Source organism: Carassius gibelio, chromosome A19 (genome assembly GCF_023724105.1).
Source record: "Carassius gibelio isolate Cgi1373 ecotype wild population from Czech Republic chromosome A19, carGib1.2-hapl.c, whole genome shotgun sequence".
Taxonomy (NCBI): domain Eukaryota; kingdom Metazoa; phylum Chordata; class Actinopteri; order Cypriniformes; family Cyprinidae; genus Carassius; species Carassius gibelio.
The window spans coordinates 23,061,510-23,080,880 of record NC_068389.1 but is presented as its reverse complement, the minus strand read 5'-3'; the positions used below and the strand labels follow the sequence as shown (position 1 = coordinate 23,080,880).

General features: G+C 35.2%; 1 protein-coding gene across 5 annotated transcripts; it reads left to right on the top strand.

The window, feature by feature from the left end:
• Window positions 1-4,889: 4,889 nt before the first annotated feature.
• On the top strand, window positions 4,890-19,363 carry LOC127935101 (hornerin). Of its 5 annotated transcripts, XM_052532704.1 has the most exons (40): window positions 4,901-5,055; window positions 5,709-5,776; window positions 5,889-5,957; window positions 6,389-6,421; window positions 7,529-7,570; window positions 7,887-7,928; window positions 8,095-8,133; window positions 8,340-8,378; window positions 9,002-9,052; window positions 9,136-9,186; window positions 9,804-9,857; window positions 9,977-10,009; window positions 10,186-10,332; window positions 10,875-10,922; window positions 11,029-11,067; window positions 11,153-11,176; window positions 11,256-11,303; window positions 11,412-11,456; window positions 11,577-11,621; window positions 12,286-12,330; window positions 12,409-12,456; window positions 12,532-12,567; window positions 12,908-12,967; window positions 13,340-13,402; window positions 13,499-13,546; window positions 13,662-13,721; window positions 14,266-14,310; window positions 14,434-14,478; window positions 14,554-14,583; window positions 14,701-14,748; window positions 15,876-15,929; window positions 16,243-16,287; window positions 16,403-16,453; window positions 16,532-16,576; window positions 16,665-16,700; window positions 16,872-16,916; window positions 17,199-17,252; window positions 18,189-18,224; window positions 18,462-18,506; window positions 18,890-19,363. In XM_052532704.1, exons 1-40 carry the CDS (start codon window positions 5,045-5,047, stop codon window positions 18,922-18,924), a joined length of 1,902 nt encoding a protein of 633 aa, XP_052388664.1. In that variant the 5' UTR covers window positions 4,901-5,044; the 3' UTR covers window positions 18,925-19,363. The 5 variants fall into 5 exon arrangements, with proteins under 5 accessions (XP_052388662.1, XP_052388660.1, XP_052388663.1 ...); XM_052532702.1 differs by having other exon boundaries at window positions 4,890-5,055; window positions 12,409-12,567; window positions 18,896-19,363; XM_052532700.1 differs by having other exon boundaries at window positions 4,894-5,055; window positions 12,409-12,567.
• The last annotated feature ends 8 nt before the right edge of the window (window positions 19,364-19,371 follow it).

Genomic DNA, 19,371 nt, shown 5'->3' with positions numbered 1-19,371 from the left:
TATTAATAAAGTTGCTCTCCTAGTATATAAAATACATTAAAGTCTATATGTAAGTCTACATACAAGGCAGAAAGTGTGAACTAATATATATATATATATATATATATATATATATATATATATATATATATATATATATATATATATATAATGATATAAATATAGTTTGTATAAAGTTTATATATGTAAAGAGAAAAATAAGATAATATAATATATTTTTTATTTATTGATTGATTTTGGATTTGATTAATAATAAATGTTTTATGAACTCAAATAAATAAACAAATAAATGTGTGTATGCACGTATGTATAATATAAAATAATGTGTGGTTTTATTTGTAGGCCTATATGTGTATACATTTCGTATTATCAAGCAATTCAGATAACTAAACAAGTAGGCCTAGTTTAGGCGGCTGCACACAGTTAAACATTATCAGATGCCCTTATGAATGGATCCTATTTCAGCGATTTTAGTCAGAGAAAGAAATCTTATCTAAGCTCTTATGTCTTAACTTAAAAAAAATTTAACAACAGACTTCCTTGACCCTTACCCAGTGAAAGAGTTAAGTTTCCACGTGTGTCTCCACAGGGTCTTTGGAGCACAACACAATCTCGCATTACTCCTTGGTGGTCTAAACCTGGCCCTGGGGTGAACAAACGAGAGGATGAAGAGGAAGAGGAAGGTGTACCGTGGACAAAAGCCACTAAACAGCTCCGAACAAAGCGCTCGCGGTCCGCCTGTCCAAGCGTGACTTACAGGTCTCTGTGTGCAAATGTTCCCGTCACCCCAAACTTACGGGAGGCCGATGAAACCAAAAGCTGGGTTTCAGATTGGAGACGGCAAGTGAAGCTTGACCCTCACAGTGCATTAGCTTCCCCCGCGGCCCACTTTCCCAACAGGCCGGAAGGGCGCGAGAAGAAATACGAAATATTATACTTTAATTTAAAGCGTAAGAGGGTTTAAACAACAACTCAATCTAGAGGCTGATATCTGTGAGAAAAGACCTACCTTTCACTGACAAACAGCGACACACTCAGGTTTACACGTAATTTAAGACGCAAACGAATTACTGTTTGTTTAATATCCAAAACTAACAACGAGATAAAACCCCATTCAAATTTCAAAACGACACATTCATAAGAGTGTCTGTTATCTGAAAACTCATTTATCAGCATCCACTGAGTGCCAATAAAGATTTCAACACTGTGTTTGGCTTTAGTGTGCGATAAGTTCTGTCCACACTTGCTTTTCTTTATTCAATTAATTCCTCTGTCAGTCATTCAAATAGTTTTGAGTTCTCAAAAGTTCTTAAAGGAACAGTTCACCAAAATTCTGTTATTGTTTATGGAACATGAAGATTTTTAAGTTGTTCCTTTGTAAACACCTGTTTGAGATTTTCCTTCCATAACATGTCTTCTTACAGACTGGAGAAAGAAAGCATCCAAAATACACATTTAAGTGTTTATTACACTTTATCTGTGTTGGTAAGTTTCAATTAATTCACATCTTTCAAGAGTGCTTTAAAAACAACAAAAAAAGTTTCTCTCTCTCTCTCTCTTGCATTGAGCCAGAAATCGGAAGGTTTGCCGTTTGTTTGTTCATATGGCATTTTGGCTGTGGACATTATTTTCTGATTTATGGAGTGATAAAAAAAAAAGATATCCAAAGGCGTATCCAAAAAACCTTTAACTCAACAAAATGGAGAATTTAAATCTGGATTTTATACAATTTTGGTTCTGGAAATGTATGTATATTTTAATTAGATGATGCCTCATTTGATAATACGTACATAACATTTTAGAAAATGTGTAATACAAAACAATAGTCTTAATACTGTGAGGCTTTCGCCTTAGAATTGTATGCAAGTACTGACAAATAGTAACATCAACTAGAAAAGTATATGAAATCATATCACTTTTTGCAAAGCAGTAATCATTCTGTGGTTGTTTAATATCGGTGGCGAACATTAATTTGAGACCGCAGGCAGGAAATGAGAACTAGTCTGACCCTCTGTTCAAGTTTAATGTCCACCTGTCCACACTGTTCCTCTGTCCTGCTATACGACATATTAGATTTGGCCCACGGTGATTAATTACGGAACGGTTCAGGGACCCAAAACTCCAGTGCCACATAGTAATTTCAGATGGATTGGGTTTCTAAACAGAATGGCTCCTTCAGGATGATCAGAGGTGGCTCGTGACCACTGAGACAAAAACTCCTAACAGAGCTCTGGATGAAGCTGAAATCTGAGAATAGAACAGGAATCTGTATGAGAAAACGTGCAGTGTGTGTGTGTGTGTGTGTGTGTCTGTGTCTGTGCTGGACCACAGTAGAACTCACCTCTTACTTCCTACATGCTCTCCTGTGGGCCACTGTAGTCTCTGAGGATTTTTGTGTTTACTCATAGTTGTTACTGGGTTTTTTTGTTTGTTTGTTTGTTTGTTTGTTTTAATACTGAAATGTCTTTTTTTAATATTTCATATTTTAAAACATGGAAAAAATTGCCAAAAATATGTATTTGTAAAATATTTAATATATTTGAAATATACTTGAAATATATTTTATTTTTCTGCTTATTCTACATGCGCACACCCACACACACACACACACACACACAATATAATCTAATTTAAAATCAAAATATAAAATAATAAAAATATAAAAATATAAAGTTTTGACAATATAATAATATTTAAACAAAATTTTTTTTTTATGTATTATACAATTTATATTTTATAATTAAACAATCATTTTTGTTTTGAAATATTATATATATATATAATATTAAATATTAAATAAAATAATAAATAACAAAATGACCATACATTGCCACAATATTTACACAATTTATTTAAAATAATTGTAAAATACATCCGTGTATATGACATGCATAACACTGACACAAATTTTCTTGCCTCTAAAGTATCTTTTGTCATTTTAAACAGAATATATTGTCATTTTGGGAAAATCTATTTCTGTGGTGGTCTGTCCTTTTCCATATGGTCCGAGCGCAGTCTCCGTGTACGGCAGCCGCCCGCTGTACCGCCTGACCCCACCGGCCGAGCTGAACAGATCCAGGCCTGCCACTTCTAATCTCGTCACCCAAGGTTGGATCCAAGAGCGCTACGGTTTCAAGCACCTAACAGAGAGCTTTTGTTTGAGATCAGGCAGGCCTGCAGGAATGAGGGAAGCCACAGGACAAGAAACTGGCCAGCAGAAATATGCCCACGTCTGCCAATAAGACCAGTTAATGTGTAATAATACAGCTTTTCAATATGTCTTGTCATTCCACACTGCTACTATACTGTGATAGACACTGTACCAGCAGGTGGACATTACTACACTCCTCTAGTGCTCAAGTACATGCAAAGCATTTTTGTGAACCACTGATTTAAGATATCTTTTAACAGTACATGAGCCTAATATTTATCCATTAGCAGGAAAACAAAAGCTAACCATATAGTCACACCTTATATAAGCTAACATATTTTACATGTAGTGGATTCAGGGTTTAATAATAGAACACACAGCATCATTGTAACATAATAGTACATATCAATCAAAACACACACACACAGTTCACATTGCAACAAAGAAAGCTTGTTGAGCTCGAGAGCTCTTTATAGCTTTGCTATGACAAATGTCCAATTAGCTCATCATTCTGTGAGAGGTTTATCACAGAAATGCATTTCAAGGCCTGCTGGTGTTTGTTATGTTGTAAAATAGGCTTGATGGGAACTGGCACACGCTACAGGAATGCAATCTACTTGCGAGATTCAAGCTGTTCAGTTTCTTCTATGAGACAGAAGCATTAGCTTTTGCAACACATACAGATACCATAGCACTTGAATGGACCATGCTAATCCAATTTAAACAGGACATGTAATTCCTAATGTTGTCGGCTTTCTTTCCTGAAAGACCTGGCAACATTTATGGTCCTCATTTAATCAATATTAAAATGCATAAATAAATAAACTGGAAAAAAATAGTTTTTACTTAATTTTTTTTTTTTTTGATACATTTTGTACATTTTTGTATACCTATTTTAGCTATAGTCATTTAAAAATCTAAAAATAGTAAAAAAAAAAAAAAAATATATATATATATATATATAATTTTATTTTTTTTACTAAATATATTAAAAAACTATCAAAACTTAAATAAAAAAAAATCTTACATTATACACTATCATGAATAAAGAATAAATAAATATTAATATAAATCCTTTTTTTTTTTTTTTTATAAAAAATATGATATAAAATGTCCCAATATTTATACAAACTATATAAGGAAATTAATTAATTAATTAAAAGGAAAAGAAAGAAAAAACCCAAACCAGACTGTACAAACTGTAGCATTTTAGGGGCAATTTATGAATTTTACCCTATTAATTCTGTTTTAGAAATTGGAATACATTTTGAAAATATGATTTATAAAGACAATCAAAGCAAGTACTTAATAAACTGCACCATTATTTGTTTTTGATAAGAGTCACAAAATAAGCTTGAAAGCCAGGTCATCTTGACCAGCCAGGTCATCATGTTTCCAGGGGTGATAAATGAGAAAACCTGTAACTTCCTGCATGAGTTCCTCTGGCTCTGGTCTGGTGTGTGATGTTGTGCAGGCTGGCTGTGCCCTCCACTGGTTGAGCTGCCTTACTGATTCCACCGCCGCCTGCTGGGCCAAAGGGATGATGGGGCAAACCATGAATAAAGATGCTTTTCATCCCAATTTCTAGTATAACAGTGAATGTGTAGAAGATATTTATTGTCATTTGTGCATTCTGATGCTTGAAGACACTGCAGATCCGATCTGAATATAAATTATGAATCATAATTGTGTCAGTACTCACCTGTGGTTTGATTGGTGGGAGTCGTTTGAATGGCAGGGGCTGGGGTTAGAAGTCCTGCCCCTAACCAGTATGGGGGCTGGAAGGGTATAAAATGTATTTTGGTGGCCAGTCAAGCATAAGGAAGTCAAAAGCACGTTTGCTGGTCACTTTATATCTGCTGCACAGTTTCCCCACATAGACCTGTGCTAAAGATGCTGTCACGGTAAGTCAATGATGATTGATTTATAACAACCAATATCTGACATCAGGGCATCAACTTATAGCTAACGGATCAATAATTGATTAAGATATGTCAAGAAGGAGCAGTGATATTAAGGGGAGTTTTACGTTCATGCTTATAGCCAAAAGCAGCACTGAATTCAAAGTATATGCATTCAATCTCGCATTCCTTGGGAATCAAACCCATGACTTTGGTGTTTCCTGTGTTTTTTAATAGATTTGATGCATATATCTTGTTATAGTTTAAAGTCTGTGTTAATCTAATCATTTGATGCTGGGAATCTCGTTGAGGAATGTGATATCATGGCCAATAACCGAATACTTTAAAACATACAAACTCAAAGCGAAGTATTACTTTTATCCATTGCTTGAGTTTTTCAAAAGCCCAATCGATGAATTTACTTTGTATGAAAGCGATAACTACATGAAAAATAATATTAAAAGCATGCATTCCTGAAGAGAATTGTTGGGTTTAATGCACATTTTAAGCTGCTTTTGAGAAAATGCATGATAAATTGCTAATTTCTTGTCTAGTGGTAAGTGTGACATAATATTACACAGCATCTTATTGTGTTTTCTGGGTCGAATTTGCTTCGCATGTGCTTATTCTGGACTCTTATCATGTCGCTTTCACAGAAATCTTGTAATTGCTTCAGTGGCTGTTGTGCTTCTGGCGTCCACCCTATCAACGGCTCCTGTTGAAGGTACGAGCTCTTTTCCCAGAGGGATTATTTAATGACACACTCTTATGTTCAACATAAAGCGCCCACGGGTCTTTACCCACTCATTAAACTGCTGGATTATGTCTCGGGACAGATAAGGAGCCTGAGGAAAATGACTTTGAGGCTGAAGAGGGTGAAGAAGAACTGTCTGAGGAGGAAGAGGGTAGGGGATGAAGTTCTTTTAGACGTTACCTCCTGATGAGAGCCGATCGTACCATATCAAGAAGCTCAGATTGTGGGCAGGTTGACATTAGATGTGATCCTGCAAGAGGAAAATATGAGAAGTTAACACTATAATGTTCAGGTTAAACAGTTTTAAATTAAATCTCTTTTAAACCTTTTTTAAAGTCCGTTTAGCTTCATAAACTCATTTTTTACCACTATAAATGCATTAATGCATGTGAGTAAAAAAAAACAAAAAAAACAAAAGAGCATTTCACTTAAAACATATCACTGTGGTTCCCAAACTCTTTTGGCTCATATTATTCTGATAACAGTCAGCAGATCTGCGAGGGATTCGGGACAGAAAGAGGAGAAGGGCTAAACAAAGGAGCGGTTGTTATAAACTGTATCGATTTTCCCTTTTCTTTACAGATGATGATGACTCCAAAGGTCAGCATATGAAGGGTGGGTGACAAGTTCACAACTTACCACCATTGTGCAAAACCTCAGTCATCTTTAACAATCACATAATAAATCATCATTTACTTCAAAAGTCAGTCTTTCTTCATGAGGCTGAGCTATTCAAAGCATTTGGGGTTCTACCATAATCAGAAATTACACTTACAAAACGTACTGTGGTATTAGTTTTTGTATACTGTGTTTTTTGGGCATGGGGCCATTGGTAATAGTTCGTTTTTTTTAAGCTTTTACATTATGATTTTTAAAGTATGGTAACTATTAAGTATCATAGTATTTTTGGACATGACACCATGGTAAAACCATGTTTTTTGGCCAATATATTCTACTTTGAAGTATCATATTAATACCATGATATCACTAACACAATATAATATAGAACTTAAATATACTATGGTATTGAAATTCATGTACCATAATATTTCATTTTATTTTTAAAGTTCTTACAAGAGTCCATGGATTTCAGTAATATAGTATATTTCAAAATAACACACTATTGCTATCTGATACAACCATGGTACCACAGTACGTTTTTGTATGGTAATTATGATTTGCTAGCATTAAAAAATTTGGGGTCTGTCTCTTATGCTCACCAGAAATACAGTAAAAACTAGAAAAGGTATTACCATTTAAAAGTCACATGACTACTTCATTACGCTGAAGAAACATTTCTAATTTGAATACATTTTGAAAACAATGCTTAATATTTTTACTGTCACTTTTGATCAGTTTAATGCATAATTTCTGTCAAAAACAAAATTGAATGACCCCAAATTGTTCAACAGAGTTAATCGATAAATTACGGTGTTAAAATCTAAAGACTGATGTTACAGAGATAAACATTTAGTTCTAATGTGGTAGCGACATTTCAAAAACTAAACTAAAATCAGATCTAAAATGCACATAAAAGACAATAAAATCAACTTAAAATGTATACAAATGCTTTATACAAGATGCAAAACACTTAAGCACATGTAAAAAGAGTGTTAGTCCTTCCAGAAGCCACCTGACTGGAAGAGATTGATTGACCTGTGAGAAAAGATCTCTGGGAATCTTAAGAATATGGTTTTTGTTCCTCTCCCTTTTTTCCCAAAGGGGCCGGATCGCAGCAGGCCACCGCAGCACCCAAAGGCTCGGGTAAGGTGAAGCTAATCCTCTTTAGAGCTGGAGGCAGAGAACACTGAACCTCTCAGCACTGGAAAATAGTTCACTGGGTGCACCCTACTCAGTGAGCGAAGTCAATCAGTAATTAATCTGGTCAGGGATCAGGTATGTGGGGATTTTAGCCAAAGTGGCTGAACGGCATTGCTCGATTTATTAATAATTGTGGAAAGACAAAACATCAGGTGCACACATCCGTGTAAAACACAGGCCTGTAGCGCAGTGAGATTGCATGTTTGTTGGGCCAACGTTTCAGGACCTTGTTTAGACTGAAGGGCTATTTTTCTCTAAGGTATGACTCCTGGCAGCGCCGTTGCGGGCGAATCCCCAAACGGTAAGGAAAGTCTACTCGATAACGCAAAAACAAGTTCTGTACGGAGTGCATTAGCTTCTCATGGCCTCTGGTGAAAGGTGAATTTGTTGAAAGCTCAATGGCCACTTTTCAGGCCTTTCTGAAGTCCAATACATCTTTTGACAAAACCTTTGCTCTTGTTTCCCAGGTCAGAAACTTAATGGCGGCACTCAAACTGGCCAAGTCTGTAAGTGTGAACCTGATCTATCAGGGGCAAAACTTTCACACAAATCGTACTTTAGAAAAGCAACACTGACTGACCTTGGGCAGGAAATGCACTACAGAGCTACAATATACGCACATGGCCATAGCCGAACATCAGAAGGGCAAATCTAGATATATCTTCTCTTTCATGGCCAATCAAGAACTAAACTGGTGTTTTTGTCATTACAGCATCAGGCAGCACATCAACAGCTTCAAACGGAGCAAATGGTGACCAGCATTTCAACCAGAACTTATTAAAACAGCCCTGCATCTAACTAAATAATATGTTCAAAATAAGCTAATCAATAAATGTTTTTTTTTTTTTTTTTTTTTCAAATCTGTCAGTTTCTGTTGCTGCTTTTGTGTAATAAATGATCCACAGATCTGGGTCAATGTTTAACTCCAACCGTGAAATTAGACATAAAATGATGTCAAACATTTGAAAATTGCCTGAGAATGTAACAAATAGTTGTAACCTGGCTCAGAGAAAGACAGAAATCATATCTCTGTGGCAGCTGATAACGCAGTAATACTAAATTTCCCAACCTTACAAAAGGTTGTATAATGCAAAAATGCTACACAGTGCACATCATATTTTGTGATAAAGTGACATGTTAAGGAAAAAATAGGCACTATCTTTGGAATCAGCAACCCAATATTAGTAAGAAACAAGAGTTGGATTTCATTCAGAAAATATGATGCAAGGTGGTGAGTAATTAATAAAATGTTGTTATTTAATTAAACTACTAACTGCATGCTATTGGATTACTGGAGCATTTTTAAGACTGACAGCAATGTTTCATTATCGTATGAAGAATTTTCTCTCAGTAAAGTTTCTGTGTGGGTTACAGGAAGTAACGGTAGAGACGGGTTCTCTCAGCCATCTGGCTCAAGTTCTCATGGTACTCTACCTGTTCATCTGCTGTAAATATGCTCTTCTTTTAACAAGTTTACTGCCTAATCACTGAAATGATTTCACCTACAGATGCAAGTTATGGTGGACAAGATGGGTCCAAATCAGAGATAGTTCCTCCAGGTACCTGATCACTCAATCTGGAATAGAATAGAATAGAATAGAGACAGGTACACATGTATATGGCGTGGCCATAAATACTATATATGCCTAAAATACTAATAAATTTATTATGTAGTACATGCAATACTAAAATTAAATTAAAAAAAATAATGTTATATTAAATAATAATATAATATAATATAATAATTTACATAAACAGCAAATCAAAAGTTTGAGGTCAGTATTTATTTGAAAAAAGTCTGTTGTGAATACCAAGGCTGCATTTCATAAAAAATAAAAATAAAAAAAAAAGATTTAAAAATTTTCTATTTGAATATATTTTAAAATGTAATTCATTACTGTGATGCGAAGTTTTCAATGTCACATGATCTTTCAGAAACCATTCATTCTGCATTCATATCTTTGTAGAAAGAGTTATAGATTTTTTTCAGGATTTTTTTTGATGAATAGAAAGTACAGCATTTAGTTGGAACAGAGATCATTTGTAACCTTACAAATGTCTTTACTGCTATTTGCATCCTTGCTGAATGAAAGTATTAATTTCTTAAATAATAATAATAAATTGTTAAAAAAAAGTAGTGCATAAAATGAAGAATGCTAATGAAAATTGTTCTCAGGTGTAGGAGCTGGAGGAGCAGCTGCTATTGGAGGTTCAGGATCTAAAGTCCCTGGTAATGACATTTAGAAACACTATTTAATTATTGTCCGAAATATGATACTAAATATAAAATAAATAAATAACATTGAGGCTCTAGAGAAACCCAATATGTTTAATGTGTTTCATCCACAGATGGGGGCGTCCATTCAGTGTCCATTTCTGTAGGTAAGAGTTGTTCTGTTTATGTTAAGGCTATTGCAGCCTATAATATGCGTTATGCACATAAAATCAAAATATAGCCAAAGGCCTATTAATACTGGAATATTCTAATCTTGGACATGCAAATATGGTGGTTCATCTTTTATTCACTTCACAAAGAGATATTTTCTTCAATCTCACAGTGCCATCGGGTCAAGGGTCATCAGACCATATAGCAGCAGGTCATGGGTCAACAATGTTATCCAGCCACACTTTTGACCGACCTGCAGCAGGACAGACATCAGAAGGTGTGGGTGTAGTTTCCTCTGAGGTCCAATCCCAGCCTACAGGTATTTCAATTAAAAAATTTACTGAAAATGTACTGACCCTCAGGCCATCCAAGTTGTAAATGAGCTTCTTCATGAGAGAAAAGAAATGTAGCATCATTTGCTCACAATGGACCCTTGGGTGCCGACAGAGAGTCTTAACAATAAACATAAACATAAAAATAATTCACATGACTCTATTCCATTATTGTAAAGTTACATGTTTGTAAAAAAACAAATCCATTGTTAAACAGTTTTAACTTCAAATTAGACTGGAGTTGTGTGGATTATTGTGATGTTTTTATCATCTGTTTGGACTCTCATTCTGACGGCACCCATTCACTGCAGAGGATCCATTGGTGAGCAAGTGATGTGATGTTATACATTTCTCCATTATTCTGATGAATGAACAAACTAATCTACATCTTGGATTGCCCAGTGGGAAGTAAATTCACAGCAAATGTTCATTTTTGGGTCAACTATTCCTTTAAAAATAAATGTACATGAATTAATTCTATATAAAGGTTTCTAGTAAAAGTTATACAATTATAATCCTCTTTGCATAGGGTCAGAGGGATTCGCTCCACATACAGATGGCTCACAGTATGAAAATGGTATGTGTATAACAGGATCTCACTATTGCATCTCATGGGGCTCATTTCTTACTTCTTAAATGCTGTACACACTTATACATAATTAAATCTTATATTCTTTCATTAGGGGAAACCGCTTATGATGGATCTCAAATCGAGTCTCCAGGTGATAAACATCAAAGCTTATCAAATGTTTTCTGTTAAATGATAATTGATGTCATAATTATGTATGTTTTATCTTGTACATTTAGAAATCCCAGAGATAGAATCTAACGGTGAGTCTTGATGTGCATACTGTGCATCATATTAATCAGAATGAGTGATTTAGTCATTTTAATCGGGTTCTTCTCACAGGTAATGGACACAAACAACTACTGAATGGAGGAGAAACAGGATTTACAGGTGATGAAACACTGAATACTTTGTTTTTAATTAACTGGCATTTCATACAGCATGAATTTTTTTTTTTTTTTTTTAATCTCTGATTTTAACCTGATGTTTTTGATGCAGGCGTGGATCATTTCATGGCGGGCACATCTCAGATTCAAGAAGGAGGTAGAAAAACATGATTTAAAATCTGATCACGGAAGAACCATTCATTTCTGAGATAAAAAGATACTTGCATTGTTTTCAGTTCAGAAATTCTCGTTGTTGTTTGTTTCATGTTTGTTGCAGGTGGTTTTGATTCATTTGGCACAAGCTCTCACCTGGAAACGACAGGTAAACATCAGCTGAACTCTGAACGCCCTACAAAAGCAAAATACATTTAGTCAAGATTGAGTTATTGAGTCCAAAAAAGACCAAAACTCTGATCAAAAACACCAACACTACTGCTGAAAACTTTGGAGACCAGTAATATATATATATATTAACAACTCCTTAAATTGATCCCAGAAGTGACAGACATTTTTAATTTTACATTTCAAATAAAAATTGTTCTTTTGATCATTCTATTTGTCACTGAATCCTTAAAAATGCATTAACTGTTTTCAATGTTTAAATGTTTCTTGAGCAGCAAATTAGTATATTAGAATGATCTCTGAAGGATCATGTGACACTGAAGACTGGAGAAATGATGCAAATATATATATATATATGTATATATATACAACTTTGCCATAATAGGAATATATTATATTCTAAAATTATTAAAATGAAAAAAGTAATTCTAAAATGTAATCATATTTGAAAATATTATAGTTTTTACAGTATTTTCGATTTTTCAAAAACATTCAAACTATTTCAATCACCCCAACTTTAAAACCAAAGTGTAGAAATTCAACACCAAAGACATCTATACATGTTCTCTAAACAATAATGTGAGCGTCAGAACATACTGTGTATATTAGGAACTCAAACATATCACTGCAAAATGTAATTGCAGGCGTGATAGATCAGTCAAGCCATGACTTCCTTGTTGACTTAATGGGTGAGCATTTCTTCATTCTCATTAATTAATGGAAGGAATACAGAATGTAGAATGGACACAGACTGTCTCCCTCTACAGGTGGAATAGGAGAGAGCTATGGGCCAGACACTCAAACAGACGGGCTAGGTACGCTTTTAGACCTCTTAGACACTCCTCCAGACGTTCCACCCACATGCCTAGTAACTGACGCTGTCTCAACAGATCACATGGGACTCGCATTTCAGGTGGATTCGGCAGGTGAGCGTCCAATTCAAGTCATCCATTTTTCACTTAAACAGAAAGGCTCGATGTTTATGGCTTTTGAGCTGCGGACACCAGAATTGCTTTCTGCTGATCTCATTGGCCTTGTAACAGACAGGAAAGCCCACACTAGTTAAGTTGACTTGATTTACTTTAATGCCCATGCTGTGAAATGGCTCCTTCCCTCATTCTGTCACACTCTACTAATTATGAGCCGCTCTGACTGAATAAACTGAATAAACCAGCCAGATTCTGTTCTCTGCCTAATAATTTATAGAAAGATGACTGGTGTGAATCAAAGCTGTCTTTTCTCTTTCTCACCGGTTCTTCTTTTCAGCTGCTGGCCTGAGTCCAGGGCACCCGTCCAGTGGCGGTCCGGTTCTAGACGCTCCTCCAGGTAATGGCTGCTGGCTGCCTCTCTGTGCTCCTTTAGGTCCTGTAAATTTCGAGTGCTCTTACCTCAGTAGCCGTGGGATTATTCCAGCACACGTCTTATAAACCCTGCCAGACTTTCAGTCGTGACATTTGCTCCAAAGGTAGCAAAATGACAACTTTCAGAGACATTTTCAGTGTCACGAGAGGTCACTGGGGTTTCATGCATCTGTATGAACTACACAGATTGATCACTGAAGTCATAACTCAACTCAACTTAGATGGCTAGATAGAGCAACTGATTGAATAAAAGAACGACATATAGATAGATAGATATTTCAATATGTCTAGAAACCAATCAATTTCATTGCTAATAGTCTCTTGTCCTGTATATCAGACTCTCCCGGACTGGATTACCTGTTTGTTGACAACGGGAACGGTGATTATACCCATTCAGTCAGTAAGTTAAGTATTAATCTGTTTCCTCGCATTAAATTAGGAATAGTATATTATGTTAATAGAGTCTTTCTAATAATATCTTTTATAATATCTCCAGGCATTTCTGATAATGGAGCCCAATCAAAATCACCAGCTGATACAACAGGTAAACTGATGTTAAACAAAATGCTCACCAAAAATCCCTCGTGGTTTGGTGGAAAGAGACTTGAAGCGCTGGAACTGAAAGTGTGTCAAATCTTAATTGGGACTGATATTTACAGATTCATCTGTGGTCTTTGACACAATGTCACATCCGGATCATTTCTTCACAGACTATTCAGGTAAGACAACTATTCTAGTAAAACTCTGCAATAAGAAATATTTCACACCCAACACCTACTCTATTCATAATGCTAAATTGTCTCCAAATCTGTTTACATTTTCAGCAAAAGTTTCTTTTTAGCTAACTGTTCCTTTAACTTTAGTTAATACAATAGCTAACTAACTAACTAACTAACAATAGGTAGTATATTTCTTACAGCATTTATTCATCTATTTAAATGTTAGTTAATAAAAATGCTATTGCTGGTTGTTTATTCAAAGTGCATTAACCTTGATTTTGAAAATGTTTCAGTGAATGACAAAAACAAAAATGTACAATATTTCTACAGCATTTATGTTAACGTTAGCTATAGTGTAAAAAAAAATGTATCAACTAACAACGAACAATACTTCTACAACATTATTAATAATGTAATTTTAATTTAACTAATGTTAACAAACGGTGCTTAATGGTAAAGTATCACCGCTTTTTTCAATTAAAAATGAATACCACAACAAAACAACTGGAAGCATGATATTTCTCCGCTGTGTTGTTGTTCTCAGATGGTTGGGTGGATAATAATGGTGCAGATTTACCCGAAACAAACGGTAAGCTCCAGTCAATAATAATTACCTTACTTTGCTGGAAAATCCAAATTAATCCAGCTGAAGGATATCTTTGCAGGGATTTCATCATACAGTATTGACACATAATTCATTACTGCATTACAGGAAATGGAAACGGTCGGCACAAACCTGTGGTAGACATGCAGAAAGGTATGTTGAAATATAAAAACATATGAAACCTATAAACGAGAGCGAACTGCAGTGTGTGTCTGGATTTGTTCACAGGTGACCCTCAAGGCGTTCATCTGGACATCAGTATGTATCTAGCAATAAAACACACACAACTAATCAACACACTATCACAACGTTATATTACTGACAGACTACTATCCTGGAATCGATGTGAATATTCCCAAATGTCTTTCCAAACAGGCGGAACAGGCCATCAGGACGCTGCAACGGCGATGCATCACACAGCTGGTACTATATCACCCGCTTCTATGACATCACTGAAAGTCAATTGATTTGTTAGCCATAATTCAATTTTTATGCGTCTTCTCTTGGCTAGTCGGTCTCTAAAGGTGGGGTTGTGTGGGTTTACCAAATGCTTGTGCTCAATACGGAAAATATTTCTCATGGCAGGTTTAAAGCCATGAAATCAAATATCAGAGTTTTTGGCTTTTAGTTCACATCACATCATTATGCTAGCGTGCTCCTGAAAGTTAACACAATTCAGAAATATGCACATTTGATATAAATATTTACATTTACATTTATTCATTTAGCAGATGCTTTTAGCAAGCGCTAATTTGATTTTTAACTATTTAAAAAAATTGACATAACTAATACTTATTGGCTATTAAAAAGGGGCGTGCTCTCTAATATGATCCTACAAATGTCTCGATTCAAAAGGAAATACATCAAATTACAAAATTGCTTGCCAGGTGACTCTATGGGGTATATAACAACAGCCAATACTTTATAACAAACTAAATCCATAGACAAATGAGCTGCAATTATTAATTTGCAAATGAACAAAATAACACTTGCCACCACAAACATTCATTTAGTGCTATTTCGCTTCAGACTGTTAACATGCAAAACACATTTAAGAGTATATTATTCTTTATTTGCATCTTTGGATTTCAAAACAAATTGTTAAAAGCAATTTTCTCATGCATTTATACACACAAAACCTAAAACTTTTATTACAACCTATATTTTTTGGAGGAACTCTAATATGTCAACAAAATAAAACAGGCATTTTGAACAAGGCTTTATCCAAAGTTCAGATATACTGCAGATAATGCCTCATTTGCATATTTAAACCTCATTTCAGCAAACAAAACAAAAATTCAACTGGGATTTATGGTGATATCTATTAATCTAAAATCTAAGGTATCGGAGAAGACAAGCCCAGAATGCCTTGAGATGAGCACAACAAATAAACCTATCCAAAGTGACTTGAAAGATACATAGGCCTACCTTTCCTTTGTTTCCATAAATACTGAAATGTATTTATAAAATGAAATTATTAATGCTTGTGCTTAAATATTAATCTATTTAACTCCTTTTGAAGCGATTTGTCTTGTTGCTGTTTTTTGCAGTTGGTGCACTTGATCTAAACGACCACACTCTCAGTCCCTACACAGACACCACTGGTAAGCAACCGTCTGGAACCCTGCTTCCGTCATGGATTTAAAAAAAATAAATAAAAGGTTGTTAACTGTGGCTTTTTATCTAAGTTCACACTTTCTCACAATTCTGGGGGGAAAAAAGGTCCGAATTGCAAGATATAAACCCAGAAATCTGATATCTTCTCAATTCTGAGTTTACATCTCGCCATTCTGACATTTTTCTCCCAATTGTAAATTTAGATCTCGATTATTTTTGTATTATTTGTATGTTGAGCACTTTGAAATAGCATTGTGTTTGAAATATGCTGTATGAATAAACTCGCTTGCCTTCTCAAAGGATTTGACGGTGTCATTGGTGCAGGAGCGCAGACAGATATGGCAGGTATTATCATTGATATTTCACTAAACATATTTTAGAAATACACCGTGAATGAGAGTGAAAGCAGCATTGGTCTGTGTGCATGTACCTGTAATAACGGAGCTGATGTTGTGATCAGGTGCAGGAGGTGATCCAGCGACTGACGGACAGACTATAACAGACATGACAGGTGAGTGCACCACATTATGCAAAGGAGTTATTCAAATAAAAATGAAATATTTATTATTTGCTGTTTCCTGTTATTCAGGGCAGGGACATTTAGCTGTGACAGATGGCATGCCAAATTACACAGGTAACCACATCTGCTCAGCACATGCAGACGCATGTCAGTCTGTCACTCATGCGAGGGTTTTAATGTGAAGTGTGTGTTTTCTGAAAAGCAGATTCTGTGCGTGCGACTGGGACTGGATTTACAGGTGAGTGACCTTTAGATTTTACTAATAAATCAGAATGAGCAAGGCACAGATAATATAAAGGTACTGTGTGTTAAGTAAATATGGGTATAAGTATATATGCAATAATGATCTGAACTAACAAACGGTATGATTTTTATTTTGCCATTTCAAATGTTCTTGTCGAACTTTCAGATGCCTCAGACACACATAGTAGCATGGTTCAGACAGACCTACCAGGTAAATTACGTTTGAAAACATCTGCCTCATCAGGTGGACTAACCATCCAGGTAAGCTGCCCTTATAAAAATGTACCATGGTAAACGTAGTTTCTGCAGAAAGAATGACAAAGACTGTTTGAAGAAAATGTATATCATTTCACAGTACAATAACAGGGTATTTTGGTGGAAACTATGATTATCAAGGTCAATTTTTGCAAGGGTTTGCTTACAAAGCAGAAATTGTGTTAAACGTTTATTAAAAGTTACAAATGAAACAAACTTTTCTATAACTCAACTTCAGTCACAGGGGATCCATTCACAGGGGTTTCCTCACAGACAGATGCCATGGGCACAGGTGGGTGACACACACATGCATGGTTTGCACACACTATAAGGAAAATATATATTCGCAAATTTTTACATTTTTATTTTTAAGCTACTGCTGAACCTCAAGGGACTCTTGGGAGTCCAAGTACGTTTTTAACACATCTGCAAATTATATATATATATATATATATATATATATATATATATATATATATATATATATATATATATATATATATATATATATATATATATATATATATATATATATACACATACACATACAGACACACATACATACATACATACACACCAAGTTCTGAAACTCTAGTTGGCGCAGGTTGATGGGTCCGTAACGTAACTGATGATATTCTTAGCATAAAATGACTTGTCACAAGCTGATTGGTTCATGTTGCATATGATTTCCATTTAAATAGCTGATTAGCATTCACTTGAGCATTGCAGCACGCTTTCAGAGTTCCTCTGAAACCCTCCACCTTCCCCAGCTCCACCTGTATAGATCTGCTTCCAGGTATTTTATATGATAATTGTGCAACAGCAGTATGTCTTAAATACTCACAGCACCATATTGGCTTATGTAAAGGCAGTAACAAGTTCCTGTGCTTGCTTGCAACATTCAGCAGCGATAATCTACAAATACACTACAGTAATAACCAACAGCATTTCAGCAGCAGCAGCATAGCAGATCTTTTCCGCCAAAACCTAATACATTAACATTGTAATTACCATTACCATGCTAAAATCTTCTGAGCATTCTCATGATATAAGTAAATATATATATATATATATATATGTGTGTGTGTGTGTGTATGTATGTATGTGTATGAAATGCATGAATCACATTACATCTTTACCTGCTTTATCTGCAAAACTGTATATTAAAGTAATGAATATCTCAAATTCATCAAATCAGTTGTTAACCTGGTTTGTTTTCTTGTAACAGGCCAACCTGGTGCTACAGAACAAACACAGACAGCTGGTAAGCTTCATGAGAGTTCAGTCAAATGATTTATGATTCATTCTGAGGATCTGTATCTTGCTTTCACCTCAAAGTTATGTCAAACCTGTCAAGCAAACGTATCGTTCATAAAACTGAATGAAGAAAAATTCTAAAGTAGAAATTAAATAGTGAATAAATGTATGTCTATGTCTCCTGTGCTGATGAACAGATGCTCAACAGCTCTTCTCTTTTCTCTGTTTTGCTTGTTCTGTCCAGTATCAGCAGGTGAACAGTACCACACATCTGGTCAGGGTTTTGAAGGTGGGTCTGAAATTCTTCATGCAGACTGTTCATGTTGAAAATGCTGTCAAAATCATATATACAGCAGAAGCATCACAAAACAAATGGCCCAAATCATCTTGAAAATGTTATGTTGTACCCACTCATCTTTAATAGAAAAATATTATGTATCTTATTTTAAGACACACTAACCTTTAAAGGTTTCGGGTCTGACACCAATGTTTTAAAGAGTAGTGTATGTTAGGGCAGAAAGCACATAATATGAACAAATTTCGGTTTCATGTTTCTCAAATAATGCTCAGAGTTTGGCACCAGATTGAAAGCTTAAATCAAAACTTTCCTGCTAGCAAACGTCTGTCCTGCTAGCTTGGCCTAAATGATCTGATCTCTGCGCTTTTTGAAAGGTGCAGAAAATGTGGAACTGGAAGATACCTGCTGACTTCCACATGAAGCCGCGAGTGAGGTTTCTGCGTTACAGATTTCAGTGTACGGACCCGTACGCCTGGCAGAGGAACCGTGAACCCGCCCGCTAGACTTTAGCTCTCCTTTGTGTGCATGTCCGTTTGTTTTATTTTTGACTATTTAAACATTCAGAGAATACTGTAACTTAATGTTTTATTGCGCCTGTTAATAAAAGTGCCCTGGAAGTATTTTATTCATTGGTACAACAAAAGAAAAATCAAAGGAGTCAAATGGAGAGAAAAAAAATGGCTTTGTAAATTCAATGGTCGTTTTCCCCTATAAATATTGCCACTGTATTTCCTAGCCTAGATGTTTAAGAAATATTCTTTACAAAAGTCACAATTTGTATATTGCTGAATGTATGTCATATGAAGATAATCTTTACATTAAATTGAACATCTATTTTGAACATCAAATTCAAATA

Bases quoted from the DNA above. Each gene is read 5' to 3' on its own strand.
- LOC127935101 (XM_052532700.1), top strand. The intron at 10,010-10,185 runs GTAAGAGTTGTT...TCAATCTCACAG, and splicing joins TTCAGTGTCCATTTCTGTAG to TGCCATCGGGTCAAGGGTCA. The intron at 18,507-18,889 runs GTGGGTCTGAAA...GCTTTTTGAAAG, and splicing joins ATCTGGTCAGGGTTTTGAAG to GTGCAGAAAATGTGGAACTG.